Source organism: Thamnophis sirtalis, unplaced genomic scaffold, assembly GCF_051295495.1.
Source record: "Thamnophis sirtalis isolate CommonGarterSnake01/CBP01778 unplaced genomic scaffold, rThaSir2_p1.2 scaffold_2, whole genome shotgun sequence".
Taxonomy (NCBI): domain Eukaryota; kingdom Metazoa; phylum Chordata; class Lepidosauria; order Squamata; family Natricidae; genus Thamnophis; species Thamnophis sirtalis.
In genome coordinates this window covers 56,003,901-56,019,176 of record NW_028261382.1, presented here as the reverse complement: position 1 = coordinate 56,019,176, position 15,276 = coordinate 56,003,901, and the positions used below count along the sequence as shown (strand labels likewise).

General features: G+C 45.3%; 1 protein-coding gene across 1 annotated transcript in view; it reads left to right on the top strand.

Moving 5' to 3' along the window:
• The window catches only part of DDX54 (DEAD-box helicase 54), a 25,642-nt gene continuing 10,366 nt past the window's right edge, over positions 1 to 15,276 (top strand). The window contains exons 1-14 of the mRNA XM_087705652.1: positions 1 to 120; positions 1,355 to 1,481; positions 2,755 to 2,825; positions 3,804 to 3,992; positions 4,675 to 4,724; positions 5,984 to 6,025; positions 6,480 to 6,575; positions 8,009 to 8,130; positions 9,942 to 10,003; positions 10,740 to 10,871; positions 10,992 to 11,202; positions 12,390 to 12,524; positions 13,113 to 13,334; positions 14,277 to 14,350. Coding sequence (XP_087561778.1) covers positions 43 to 120; positions 1,355 to 1,481; positions 2,755 to 2,825; positions 3,804 to 3,992; positions 4,675 to 4,724; positions 5,984 to 6,025; positions 6,480 to 6,575; positions 8,009 to 8,130; positions 9,942 to 10,003; positions 10,740 to 10,871; positions 10,992 to 11,202; positions 12,390 to 12,524; positions 13,113 to 13,334; positions 14,277 to 14,350 — 1,611 coding nt within the window. The 5' untranslated portion in view covers positions 1 to 42. The remainder of the gene's footprint in view (positions 121 to 1,354; positions 1,482 to 2,754; positions 2,826 to 3,803; positions 3,993 to 4,674; positions 4,725 to 5,983; positions 6,026 to 6,479; positions 6,576 to 8,008; positions 8,131 to 9,941; positions 10,004 to 10,739; positions 10,872 to 10,991; positions 11,203 to 12,389; positions 12,525 to 13,112; positions 13,335 to 14,276; positions 14,351 to 15,276) is intronic.

Below are 15,276 nucleotides of genomic sequence, written 5' to 3'. Positions count from 1 at the left end.
TGTTTAGCGCACGTGGCTTCGCCCTGCCAGGATCCAGCCGCGATGGCTCCGGCTTTCGGCTCGGGTCGGAGGAGGAAAAAGCAACGTTGGTGCAAAAATCGGGAGGCCGACGAGGATCAGGTATGGGAAGATGGGCTGGACTCCCATCATCCCCAGTCAAGGCATGGGAATCGCAGCCCAGATTCCCATCATCCCCCATCTATGGCATAGGAATCGCAGTCCCAAGTTCCCATCATCCCCAGCCATGGCATGGGAATCGGAGTCCCAAGTTCCCATCATCCCCAGCCATGGCATGGGAACTGCAACCCAGATTCCCATCATCTCCAGTCATGGCATGGGAATCGCAGTCCCAAGTTCCCATCATCCCCAGCCATGGCGTGGGAATCACAGTCCCAAATTCCCATCATCCCCAGCCATGGCATGGGAACTGCAACCCAGATTCCCATCATCCCCAGCCATGGCATGGGAATCACAGTCCACGTTCCCATCATCCCCAGCCATGGCATGGGAATTGGAGTCCCAAGTTCCCATCATCCCCAGCCATGGCATGGGAATCGGAGTCCCAAGTTCTCATCATCCCCAGCCATGACATGGGAACTGCAGCTCAGCTTCCCATCATCCCCAGCCATGGCATGGGAACTGCAGCTCAAGTTCCCATTATCCCCAGCCATGGCATGGGAACTGCAGCCCAAGCTGCTGTTCTGACCTAAGCTTCCTGAGACAGTAAAAGTCACATGCTTAGTCACAAAAACCCTCTTTTTATTTAAGGCGGTGAATTATGTTCATTCACAGCCCGTAATGAGTCACAACCAGTCTGTGAAGAGTCTGACAGAAGTCTGCCAAAGTCTTTCAGGATAATGCCTTTCAGGCAAGGCCAAAACAGAGCTTCAGAGTTTAAACCAGACCAGAAGGAACCAAATTGCTTCCTGCAAAGAGTCACGTCTGCTTGCTCCTCTTATATGTCTTATGGGAGGGGCCAATCATCTCCAAGCCTTACTCCCGAGTCACCCCTTTTGTCTTAACTGTTCTTGCCTTCTGGCAGCTCTGTGCATGTGCCGCACTGGGAACAGGCTCCTCCTGTTCCTCTGCCTCACTGATGTCAGACTCCGGAGGCTCCAGAGGCAGCACATAACTACCAGATGGCGCCCTCTCTGCATCGGACGCAGAGCCCTCGTCCGAGCCTTCCCCAGACTCCAGGACTGGCCCATGTTCCTCCCCAGCCTCCTCACTGTCTGAATCTGCTGCCAGCTCCACAGGTTGCTGGTGGACCATAACAACTGCCTACAACTGTGAGCATGCCCGTCCCAGCAGCCCAGATCTGAAAATTTCCATTTTTCCTTATTTGTGTATAAAGGACTATGAGATGGCAGAAACGGCTTTATCCAAGTCTGATGGTGCTTCCGATATTGAGCCCGATACGCAGGAAATGGTTCGTGCCCAGAACAAAAAGAAGAAGAAATCGGGAGGTTTTCAATCCATGGGTAAGTTAAGAAATTCTGAAGTGGAGGTTTTAAGGGGAGCGATGGCTTTTTATTTAGCTTGTGGCAACTGCAGAGGTCAGGCAGTCACTGATAAACACATTTACTTTAAATTAAGTGTCAGCAAATTAGATAGATAGATGATAGATAGATAGGTAGGCAGGCAGGCAGACGAGAGAGAGAGAGAGATAATAGAAGATAGATAGATGGATGGATGGATGGATGATAGGTAGGTAGGCAGGCAGATGAGAGAGAGAGAGAGATAATAGATGATAGATAGGTAGGTAGGTAGGTAGGTAGGTAGGTAGGTAGATGATGGATATAGATAATAGGGATAGAATAGAGAGTGATAGAATAGAGACAGAAATAGAATAGAGAGTGAATGATAGAATAGAGAGACATAGATAGATAGATAGATAGATGATAGATAGATAGATAGATAGATAGATAGATAGATAGATAGATAGATAGATAGATAGATGCTGATAGGTAGGTAGGCAGGCAGATGAGAGAGAGAGAGATAATAGATAGATAGATAGATAGATAGATAGATAGATAGATAGATAGATAGATGATAGATGATAGATAGATAGATAGATAGATAGATAGATAGATAGATAGATAGATAGATAGATAGATGATGGATATAGATAATAGGGATAGAATAGAGAGTGAATGATAGAATAGAGAGACATAGATAGATAGATAGATAGATAGATAGATAGATAGATAGATAGATAGATAGATAGATAGAATGTAGAGATCAGATAGATAGATAGAATGTAGAGATCAGATTAGATAGATGATAGATAGGTAGATAGGTAGATAAATAGACAGATTAATACATAATAGATAGAAAGATAGAGAGATAAAGATAGATGATAGAGAAAGAAAGATAGAGAGAGATAAAGATAGAGAGATAGATAAAGATAGATAAAGAAAGAGATATGTAAATAGACAGATTAATAGATAATAGAAATAGAGAGATAAAGAGATAGATTGAGAGATAGGTAAAGAAAGAAAGATAGATAAAGAAAGAGATAGGTAGATAGATTAAATAGATAATAGAAAGATAGAGAGAGAGAGAGATAAAGAAAGATGACGGTGATAGATAGATAGATAGATAGATAGATAGATAGATAGATAGATAGATAGATAGATAGATAAAGATGGATGGATGGATGGAGAGAGAGTGAGAGAGAGAGAGAAAGACAGACATGATAGGTAAACAGACACAGGGTCAATTTTTCTAACATTTTTTTTTGTCGCTTCCTAGGTCTCGGCTATCCGGTGTTCAAAGGGATTATGAAGAAAGGGTACAAAATACCCACACCCATCCAGAGGAAGGTGAGGACACAGTTAGGACACCCCACCCCCCCACCCCCAATTCTTTAGAATAACATGTTTCTTCCTCCTTGAATTCTGTTCAAGGAGGAAGAAACTCTGAATAATCTATCCCTTGTGAGGTCAAATTGTTAAGTGAATCAAAATGGCACAGGGCCGTGGGGGCGAACCGATGGCATGCCGAGCCATTTCGCCTGGCACTTGGCGATGTCGGCTGTTCCCTCTTGCGTGTTTCTGATGCGCATGCGCTGATCAGCTGGCCTTTGTGCGGGTGGCAGTCCCGGAAACCGGAAGAGCTGATCTTCCGTTCGGCCAGCTGAACGGCGTGTGGACATCCGTAGCAGTAACCGGAAGACTTGCCGGAAACCGGGAGTAAGTTTTTTCGGGGCACGCATGTCGCCTGGGCAAACCCCCCCTTCCTGATCGCGGGCCAGACGCACGCATGCAAAGGGCTTTGTTTTCGGCACTTTGGGGTCCCTGGCGGGGGGTCTCCTCCTTGAACGAGGAGTTGGACTAGAGGACCTCCAAGGTCCCTTCCCGCATTCTGTTAACTTCTCTCTTGGTTCAACCGCAGGGGTGGGTTTCAACCGGTTCACGGCGGTTCCTGCGAACCGGTTGGTCGCTGAACCCGGAAGTAAGTAACTTCCGGGAACGGCGAACCCCCCCCCCCCCTGTGCCCCCGCGCGCCCGCGCCTGCTCCTTACCCGGTTTTGACGAATTCTGCGCTTTCACGCATGCGCAGGACGGATACAGCGCCTGCGCGATCCTCCAGGAGCAGCTGGAGCACCGCACAGATGCTAGTACGCATGCGTGTGCCGCATGCGTGCGCCGCACACGTGCGCGAAAACGCCGCCGGCCTCATTCCAACCGAACCGGTTGGAACGGGGCAAGAAACCCACCCCTGTTCAACCGGGTTGCAAAATGGAAACGCTGTGATTTAAAAAATGGCCGTTGGCTTTTGGGTTTTGCCTTCTCCTGCAGACCATCCCTTTGATCCTGGACGGCAAGGATGTGGTAGCCATGGCGAGGACCGGAAGTGGGAAAACGGCTTGTTTTCTGATTCCCATGCTGGAGAAATTGAAAGCCCGCTGTGCCAAGACGGGAGCCCGAGCGCTTGTCCTGTCTCCAACCCGAGAACTTGCTCTGCAGACTCTTAAATTCACCAAAGAGGTACTTTCCAAAATAAAATAAAACCAGAGGGAGGATTGGAACTGGACGTGAACTCAACCTGATTAGTTGTCACACTGATGATGCTACCTAGTTGGGTCGTGAAATGTCTGCAAGAAAAGTCCCAAGCTCAGAGAGCACCAAGGACCCCACAATCCTCCTCCTTCTCCTCCTCCTCCTCCTCTCTGCAAACCCCACTCCCTACTAGCACTGATGATGTTACCTAGTTGGATCATGAAACATCTGCAAGAAAACCACATCAAGCTCAGAGAGCACCAAGGACCCCACAGTCCTCCCCCCCCCTCCTGCCTTTTTCCTCCACAAATCCCTCTCCCTTCTAGCACTGATGAGGTTACCTAGTTGGGTAATGAGACACCTGCAAGAAAACCACCAAGCTCATTGAGCACCAAGGACTACAGTCATCGTCCTCCTCCTAAACCCCAGGCCCTTCTAGCACTGATGTTGTTACCTAGTTGGTATAATGAAACGTCTGCAAGAAAACCACCAAGCTCCAGAGAGCACCAAGGACCCCACAGTCCTCCCCCACCTCCTTCCCTTCTCCTCTCTGCAAACCCCCTTCCCTTCTAGCACTGATGATTGTTACCTATTTCAACCCTCAACTACAGAGATTCTCCTTTATTAGAATTCTCCGTTATTGGCATTCTCTCTCCTCTTTTTCCTGCAGCTGGGTCGGTTTACCGGTTTAAAAACTGCACTGATTCTCGGAGGGGACAGGTGAGTTGCATGCTTACGCACACAGATGTGTGTTTATGCTTAATAGCAATAGCAATACTGCCTACACCGCTGCATAGCGATTCGCCGATTTGTTCTTCATTGTTCTTAATTTCAGGGCTTTGCTTGCGCATGCGGCTTGCACATATGCTCGCAGCTTAAGAAAGTGTGGCTAAATAGGAGGGCATAGAGCCTGCGCCGGGTCGGGGCCACCCACAGGTTGCCACCACCAGTTCACTTGAACCAGTCTGAACTGGCTGAATGCCATTACTGTGTAGATATATAGAGATAGATGATAGATAGATGATAGATAGATAGATAGATAGATAGATAGATAGATAGATAGATAGATAGATAGATAGAGATGATAGAGATAGAATAGAGATAGAGATGATAGATAGATAGATGATAGATAGATAGACAGAGAGAGAGACAGAATAGAGAGAAATAGAATAGAGAGAGTGATAGAATAGAGCTAGATAGATAGATGATAGATAGATAGATAGATAGATAGAATAGAGAGAGATAGAAGAGAGAAAGTGATAAGATAGAGATAGATAGAGATGATAGATAGATGATAGATAGATAGATAGATAGATGAGAGAGAGAATAGAGAGAGAAATAGAATAGAGAGAGAGTGATAGAATAGAGATAGAGATAGATAGATAGAAGATGGATATAGATGATAGATAGAGATAGAATAGAGAGTAATAGAATAGAGATATAGATAGATATAGATGATAGATAGAATAGAGAGAGATAGAAGAGAGATAGAATAGAGATAGAAATAAATGATAGATATAGATGATAGATAGATAGATGATAGATATAGATGATAGATAGATATAGATAGAGTGATAGGATAGAGATAGATACAGATGATAGATATATAGAAGAGAGAGAGTGATAGAATAGATAGAGATAGATGATAGATATAAATGATAGATATAGAGAGATAGAATAGAGAGTGATAGAATAGAGATGGATGGATATAGATGATAGAGATAGAATAGAGAGAGTGATAGTGATAGATTAAAGATAGATAGATATAGATAATAGATAGATATAGATAAAGAGAGAAGAGAGAGCGAAAGAGGGCTAGAATAGATAAAGATAGATGATCGAGATAGAATAGAGAGAGTGAGAATAGATAGATAGATATGATAGCTATAGATGAGAGAGAGAGAGAGAGAGAGAGAGAGATCTTCTCTCCTTAAGTAGCCTCTGAATTGTTTTTACTTTTTCTTCTTTCTCCCTTCTAGGATGGAAGACCAATTTGCCGCTTTACACGAGAACCCTGACATGTAAGTGTGGATTCTCAGTCAGGTGTCTCATGCAGGACTGAATGTAGGCAAGGGTAGTTAAAAAAAAACCTGATGTCTCTGCAAACGGAGACGACGCTTCCCAGTGAGGGAGCGCCCAGACTTAGCACAGTATAATCACAGGGCTGGGAAGGACCCCGGAGGTCTTCTAGTCCAACCCCTTCCTCAGGCAGGAGACCGTCTACCGTTCCAGACCAATGGCTGCCCAATCTTCTTCTTTAAAAAAAAAACCTCCGGTGATGGAGCTCCCACAACTTCTGGAGGGAAGCCGTTCCACTGGTTAAGTGGAGTCATTACATAAGTAAATGAATTGGAATGGGTGTGTGTGTGTGTGTGTGTGTGTGTGTGTGTTTGTCTCCATACATCTCACTTCTGCCTCAACCACGCGACACAGAGAATGGGACCTTGAATGTGTGCCCTTGTGCTTTCTGTGCAGCATCATTGCAACCCCCGGCCGTTTGATGCACGTAGCTGTCGAGATGAAACTGAAGTTGCACAGTGTGGAGTACGTGGTTTTCGACGAAGCAGACAGGTGAGACGTTCTCCCCTGGTTGTTCTTCCCAACCCTCTCCGTTAGGGCACTCTTGGGTTTCTCCATCTTTGGGGAGGAGCTCCGCAAACCCAACCTCATGCATTGGCATCCTTCCGTCTCAAAAGACTAGGGCAGGAGGTCAGCAAACCGGCTCCGGAGCCGCATGTGGCTCTTTCATCCTTCTGCTGCGGCTTCCTGTCGCCAGTCGGCGCCACAATTTTGGGAGGAGTTTCCGGTTGGGGCGGGGAAGCATGGTGCGCCAGGAGAAGACTCTCGTGTGAGGGGCGGGGTTTCCACTCCGCTCCAACATTGATAGAGCTTTTCGTTAGGGAAGGTAGAGGAAAAAGGACGCCGTGCTAGGAGGAGACTCTACGGTGGGGGAACTGGGCTTCCGGTCGGCTCCACAATTGAACAGGGGGCTTCCGGTTGGGACCTTTGTGGCTCTTTGAGTGTTTATGGTTGCCGACCCCTGGACTAAGGTATCGTCCAAAACGAGGACGAAATAATAAGGAAGTTTCTGGAACCGTGCTAGATGGACAAGTTAACAAAAGAAATTCGGGGAAAGGGTGAGAGAGAATATTATCAGACATGGGAAACATGATACAAGTGGTTGGAAGAAAGAAACAAAGATCAATGATAGAATCTAACAAAGTTAAAAACTAGAAGTTAAGGAGGATTGTCATATATATATATAAAGTCTCCCTTTATTTATCAGCACAAATACAACAAATACAACAAATATATATATATATATATATATATATATATATATATATATATATATATATATATATATATATATATATATATATATACACACACACATATACATATACATACATACATACATACATACATATATATATATATATACATACATACATACACACACACACATATATACAGACACATATATATATGTATGTATTATGTCACAACCCCTAGTATGCTCAAATATGGGAGGTAGCATACGGCTTCCTTTCTCTGTCTATCAGCTCACCCCAGGGGACCATCCAGACAGAAAGTCATTATTTTTAATGTTGCCTTTTTGTTACATTTGTGTTGCATTTGTGCTGATAAATATCAAAGCCCAGTAAGGGTATGGCTAGCTGATGAGAGCTAAATAGCTTGAAATAGATCTATACTAGTCTCCCTTTATTTATTTATCAGCACAAATGCAAAACACACACACACACACATATCAAGAGAAATTAAGCTTATTAGAGTTAACCGCCAATACACTAGATAGATAAGCAAAAGAATAACGAAATAAGAAGGTTAAAAACGGTTTAAGAAACTTTACATTTTGACTTGTCTCCCATATTCCTCTCTTAAGATCTTTATCTCTTTCTACATCTGCTTCTTGGCTGTTCCATCTGAATATTTTGAGTATTTGCAGAATCTGTTCTAATGTCCCGTTCTCACCCTGCCAGGTTGTTTGAGATGGGCTTTGCAGAACAGCTGAACGAGATTGTCTCGAGGCTGCCCGACGGTCGCCAGACGTTGCTTTTCTCCGCCACCTTGCCAAAACTTCTCGTGGAATTCGCTCAAGCCGGTGAGAAGACGGTCCATGTTTCTCATGGGGTGGTTGTAGAGCAGGACGTTACGTAGAGGGATGCGTTGGGTTCTTTCCGACACGAGTGTCTTTCTTGGCTCGATACTAGCTGAGGTCATCTTGTTTTCTTCCTCCTTGGCTGCATTCTGTGCCTTGAATGGATACAGGGTTCTTGACATTGGACAGGGACGAGTCACATGTAGACTCCCAGATTATTCTTGTGTAGCATACGATGAGAACGTGGCCTAGAGGTGGAGCTCTCGCCTCACAATCGGGAGGCTGCGAGTTCGATCCTGGGTAGAGGCAGATATTTCTCTCTCTGGGCACAATGAGAATATATCTGCTGAACAAAATTACACATCGGCGTCAGGAAGGGCAATGGGCCAGTAAACACTCTGCTAATTCCATTCCGTGGCCAGACTCCGCCCCTGCAAGGGATTGTGGGGTCGTTAAATGAAGATGAAGTGCTACATGCATTATCTTAAGGACGTGAAGAAAAGGCAGAGCGTTAATCAAATAAATGGATTCTAGGAGAAATCAATCCAGACTTCTCACTCAAGACTCAAATGGCCAGGCACAAATTACTTCATTTTGGAGACATCCTTAGAGAAGTCCATGGTTCTGGAAAAGGTAAAGGAGAGGGAAGAGAGTAGGTGGTGATGATGATATGATGAGAACATGAGAGAAGCAGATATATATGTGTGTGTGTGTGTGTGTGTGTGTGTGTTTAATTTGTGCTGATAAATAAATAAAGGGAGACTAGTATAGATCTATTTCAAGCTATTTAGCTCTCATCAGCTAGCCATACCCTTACTGGGATTTGAACCTGGGCTATATTACATACTAGGCAGACATCTTAGCCATTAGGCCACAGGCTCTTATCCGTTATCAGCAAAGCCAGGGTGAAAGGTATCTATTAGATTTTTACAACCCATTTTACAATGAGACTGTATATATATATATATATATACAGTCTCATCATCCTCATTCTAGGCATTGTCCATCCACTACAGCAGTGTTTTTCAACCTTGGCAACTTGAAGATGTCTGGACTTCAACTCCCAGAATTCCCCAGCCAGCGAATGCTGGCTGGGGAATTCTGGGAGTTGAAGTCCAGACATCTTCAAGTTGCCAAGGTTGAAAAACACTGCACTACAGGATGAAGGATTCTTCTGCAGGTTTCCAACACAGATGGTCCTGAGCTTTCTTTGGCCCCAATTGGGGCCCCAAATACTTGTTTTAGGTCTCTTTCGTGGATACTTTGGATCACTCAAGGAGGAGATCCATTCGAGGACCGCTTTCTTGCTCACCGATCCTTTTCTCTAAACGGTTCTGTTGTAGTTATCAGGCCTGCAATTATATTCCTTTTAGAATTTTGGCCTGCCACACTTTCTCTTATTTCATTACGCTGTTTCATTAGTATAGTTGATGGGAGGGGGGAATAGACAGGAGTGAGATTGTGGAATGTATTGTTTTCATTCTTTACTAGAAGCCAAGGTCATCCTTTGTCTCCGTACTTTGACACCTGACCGGAAGCAGCTGGGTGTGGATGCCAGCGTGGAAGAAGAAGATTGGACCATGTGATGGATTGTGGGTGTGGGGACAAGATCATGAACTTTTAACTGGGTGGAATTCTGATGTCATTTCCAGTATTGGGATTCCATAGCATAATGCCAAGATGTCTGATTTATTAAATTGGAACTTTAAGGATAGTTTTGCCTTGGACTCTGATTTAATTCTGCATGATATTTGGAACGATGACAGTAGTGTCTGCTCACATCAGTGACTGACAGCCTGTTCCCCTCTTCTCAGGTCTCACGGAGCCGGTATTAATCCGACTGGATGTGGAATCCAAGCTAAGCGAACAACTCAAGGTAGGAATGATCAACAGCTCTTTAATAATGACCTACTACTTGGAATAGGTGTTCTGACTTAGGCTTCCCAAAAGCACGAAGCCGACGTCCCGATAAATCCTCTTAAAGGGAATGCCTCTCCAGCAAAGTCCCGGCCAACAGCCTTTCAAAAGATGTCACAATGACAGACCTTTATCAGGCTTGGAGAGCTGCCGGGCCGATATCTTCAAAACACCACGCTGTAGCAGCAATTCCTTGCCAAGAAGTCAGGAACGGATCTTCCCCCTAATGAATTGAACTAATGGCCTCCTAAAAACTCCCCTCCACTTTCGCTCCTCTTTATTCCCTCTGGGAGGGGCCATTCACTCTCCAGCTGTGCCTTTACTCCTGAGTCAGCCCTTGTTCCTTAGCTGTTCTCGTGGCAGCTCTGCGCATGCGCACACCGGGAACAGGCTCCAGCTGTTCTTCTGCCCCACTGATCTCCGACTCAGAAGGCAGCTGATAACTGTTCGGAGGGCCCTGGCCCCCTCTCCGCCTCCGACACAGAGCCCTCATCCGAGCCTTCCCCAGATTCTGGGACTGGCCCATGTTCCTCCCCAACCTCCTCAATGTTTGAGTTTGCCACCAGCTCCACTGGCCACTGGTGGGCCACAACAATGGTGTAAGGTGTCCTGCCTTGAGCACAGGGTTGGACTAGAAGACCTCCGAGGCATCGCTTCCATCTTTATGATCCCATGTCCTAACTTCCTTTACCTAGCTCTCGTTTTTTCACGTGCGGGCTGACGACAAGCCAGCCCTTCTCTTGCATCTGCTGAGGACGGTGGTTAAGCCCCAAGACCAGACGATTGTGTTTGTGGCCACCAAACATCACACAGAATACCTGAAGGAGGTACGTGCAGGCCTCCTTCCCTCCCATTGCCCGGGGAAAGGTGAGGATTTGCAGTCCTCGCCTATTCCCGCCGCTTGCTGGTTTTTCTCCTGACATGAACGGAGGCATCTCTTCTTCCAGCTGCTGACCATGCAGGGGGTGAACTGCACCAACATCTACAGCTCTCTGGACCAGACGGCTCGCAAAATCAACATCGGCAAGTTTGCCCATGGCAAGTGCTCGGTGTTGATTGTCACCGATCTCGCCGCTCGCGGCATCGATATCCCTCTCCTGGATAACGTGATTAACTACAGCTTCCCTGCCAAGGCGAAGCTTTTTCTGCACCGCGTCGGTGAGTTTCTTAAAAGCCCGCAGCCTTTCAGGGTTATTTTTATGAATCTGCTTATTGCTGTAAGGCAGGGTTGACAACCTTAAAGAGCCACAAAGCTGAGCGGAAGTCCGGTTCGCCCACCATAGAGTCTCCTCCTAGTGCAGCATTAATTTCCTCTGCTGATTGGAAATCCGGTTCCCCCACCATAGAGTCTCCTCCTAGCACCATGTCCTTTTTCCTTTTACCGCCTGGTGACAGGGAGCCGCAGCAGGGGGATATAAGAGCCACATGCAGCTCCAGAGCCGCAGATCCCTGCTGTAAGGGGCAAAAATTCCTCTTCTGGCTCCTTGGTGCTCTCTGAGCTTGGTGGTTTTCTTGCAGATGTTTCATTAGCGAAATAATGAACATCATCAGGGCTAGAAGAGATTGGGAGGAGGAGGATGAGGAGAAAAATGTCAGAGTTTGTTGCAGCAACCAAATGCAGAAAGCACACACAGGTAACTAGTTCAGCAGGATTCATTAACTTCTCTTTATATACATAATAATACATGGAAGTAATATATACAATACCAAGAGTGGTTCTTCCAACGTGGTAGAGAGGAGAGATTATAAGTAGGTACAAAAGACAGGCAGAGGAGAGAATAGTTTCAGTTTCAGTTCAGCAGACAGATTAGTTTCAGTTTCCAAACAGCCCTCATTGGCTGACTTATATAATTCCTTAATTATGGCATTTTTTTTTCTGCTTGATTGTTTGTCTGGGGTTAATCCCTGCTTACTGAGGTGTGTTGATGGAAAGGATGTGTTTTATTCTTTTTGTTTCCTTCTTATTTTTTTTAATCGCCTCTTTTCAACGGGTGCGTAACATGTAATTTGTCATTCAAGGAACACACCTCCACCGAGGACAAGCTGTTTTAGGGCGCAAACCCAACACTCCTTAGTTCTGATGATGTTACCTAGCCCGGTAACGAATTGTCTACAAGCAAACAATCACACCCAGAGAAGATTTAGAATTTAGAATTAACACAGTTGAAAGAGACCTTGGAGGTCTTCTAGTCCAACCCCCTGCCTAGACAGGAAACTCTGTACCATTTCAGACAAATGGATATCCAATACCTTCTTAAAAACTTCAAGAAGTTCAAGAAAGATCAAGGACTCCGAAGCCCCATTCAACGCTCAACCCATTTCGACTTCTCATCTTCTCCCTATAGGCAGAGTGGCCCGTGCGGGGAGGACTGGAACAGCCTACTCCCTTGTGGCTCCCGATGAGGTTCCTTACGTATTTGACCTGCATCTCTTCCTGGGTCGGCCTCTGGTCTTTGCCAGTCCTCATCAAAAGCCCACAGGTAAGTACAGCTGGTCCTCAACTTAACAATTGTTCATTTAGTGACCGTTCGAAGTCACGACAGCACTGAAAAAAGTGACATGACCACGAGCCATGTTGGTGCAGTGGTTAGAATGCAGTATTGCAGGCTAATTCTGCCCACTGCCAGCAGTTCGATTCTCTTTGATTTACTGGATTTCTGAAAACAATGGAACTCCGCAGTGGTTAGAATGCAGTATTGCAGGCTAATTCTGCCCACTGCCAGCAGTTCGATTCTCTTTGATTTACTGGATTTCTGAAAACAATGGAACTCCGCAGTGGTTAGAATGCAGTATTGCAGGCTAATTCTGCCCACTGCCAGCAGTTCGATTCTTTTCAATTTACTGAATTTCTGAAAACAATGGAACTCCGCAGTGGTTAGAATGCAGTATGGCAGGCTAATTCTGCCCACTGCCAGCAGTTCGATTCTCTTTGATTTACTGAATTTCTGAAAACAAGGGAACTCCGCAGTGGTTAGAATGCAGTATGGCAGGCTAATTCTGCCCACTGCCAGCAGTTCGATTCTCTGACCTACTTAATTTCTGAAAATAATGGAACTTCTCTCCCTCAGATTCAGATGGCGTTTTTGGCCGCGTTCCCCAAATCACCCTAGATGACGAGGAGAGCTTGCTACAGACTGACCACGAGCGTTCTCTTGACCTGCAGAGCCTACGCCGTATCTCTGACAATGCCCTGAAGCAGTACCAAAAATCCCGACCAAGTCCCTCCCCCGAATCCATCAAGAGGGTGAAAGAAATGGAGTTCAGCCTTGTAGGGATCCATCCCCTCTTCAGTGAGTATTTCTGGATGTTGTGTATCACTCCCAAGGAAGTGGTCCTCAACGTTGACCACGTTAAGATGGGCGGACTTCAACTCCCAGAATTCTGGCTGGGGAATTCTGGGTGTTGAAGGCCACCCGTCTTAAAGAATGCTGGCTGGGGAATTCTGGGAATTAAGGTCCACCCATCTTAAAGCAGGCTGGCTGTGGAATTCTGGGAATTGAAATCCTTCCATCTTAAAACATGCTGGCTGGGGAATTCTAGGAATTGAACTTCAGCCATCTTAAAATATGCTGGCTGATGAATTCTGGGAATTAAAATCTACCCATCTTAAAGCAGGTTGGCTGGGGAATTCTGGGAATTGAAATCCTTCCATCTTAAAACATGCTGGCTGGGGAATTCTAGGAATTGAACTTCAGCCATCTTAAAATATGCTGGCTGATGAATTCTGGGAATTAAAATCTACCCATCTTAAAGCAGGTTGGCTGGGGAATTCTGGGAATTGAAATCCTTCCATCTTAAAACATGCTGGCTGGGGAATTCTAGGAATTGAACTTCAGCCATCTTAAAAATATGCTGGCTGATGAATTCTGGGAATTAAAGTCCACCCATCTTAAAGCAGGCTGGCTGGGGAATTCTAGGAATTGAACTTCAGCCATCTTAAAAATATGCTGGCTGGCGAATTCTGGGAATGGAAGTCCACCCACCTTAAAAATGGCTAAATTTGAGGAATGCTGTTTCAAGGGCTGGATGAAACCCGTTTTTATCCTTTGGCTCACTTCAAGGTTTTGTGCCTTGTGTGAATCTAGTCTCTTTGGTTAAAGAACTTTATGGTCCTATGCGTGTGTGAGCGGCGAATTCCTCCAATTGGGAGCAAACGTGATGTGGGAATGCCGTCTTCGGCTTCCTAGACCAAACACGGTTGACCCGTCTTTCATTTTCCACTCGGTTTTAAGGTTTGCGTTTCGAGGAAGATGAGATGGCACAGCTGAAATTCGTGGACAGCATCAAAACGTATCGTTCTAAGGCGGTAAGTGTAGCTGGGATTTTGCGCTCCAGATCCCAGTTCTGCTTTCATGGTTCTTTTTTTTTTTAATTGAGAATTTTGAAAAAAAACCTTTTATAAATATTTACTTCCCTCCCCACACCCTCCCCGTCAACCCCCCCTCCCCCCCCCCGACTTCCCAGAACCAATACAGGATATAAATCTTTAACAAAAACATTCTAAAATAAACTTTTTAAAAAGTTAATATCATCTTTCATTTGAGCTTTAACTCCTCTTTGCTAGGCTAGCTCTAAACAACTTATATCATTCCTTGTTTCTTCAGTCATAAACTATCTGGAATTTCTTAGTCCCGTATTTCTTTTGAATATAGTCAATCCATCTTCTCCACTCCAGTTTATATCTCTCATTTGAGTGGTCCTTGAGATATGCTGGTATTTTAGCCATCTCTGCAAGGTTTGTGACTTTTAATGTCCATTCTTGAATAGTAGGCAAATCTTCCTTCTTCCAGTATTGCGCCACCAACAGTCTTGCTGCGGTTATTAAATGCAAAATCAGGTTAATCTCTATAACTGTACAATCAGCTTCCATGATCCTTTTGAAGATCTTGGACACCTTGGAGAGTTGGGCTGTTCATCCGCCATAATTTTTGCAGCCTGGAGCAGCTTCCCGTCGGCTTATCTACCTTCGCCTTATCCGTCTTCTGCTCTTTCCCTCTCTTCCTTCCTTTCTCCTTCCATCCTCTCTTCTTTCCTCACTCACTCCCTTCCTCCTTTTCTCTTCCTTCCTCCTTCCTTCCATTCTTTCAGCTTCCTTTCTTTTGCCTATCTACCTTCTCTGTCTTTCTGCTCTTTCCATCTCTCTCTCCCACTTCGCTTCTGTTCCTCCTTCCATCCTTTCACCTTCCCTCCTTCCTATTTCTTCCTTCTTCCTTCCTTCTGCCTATCTACCTT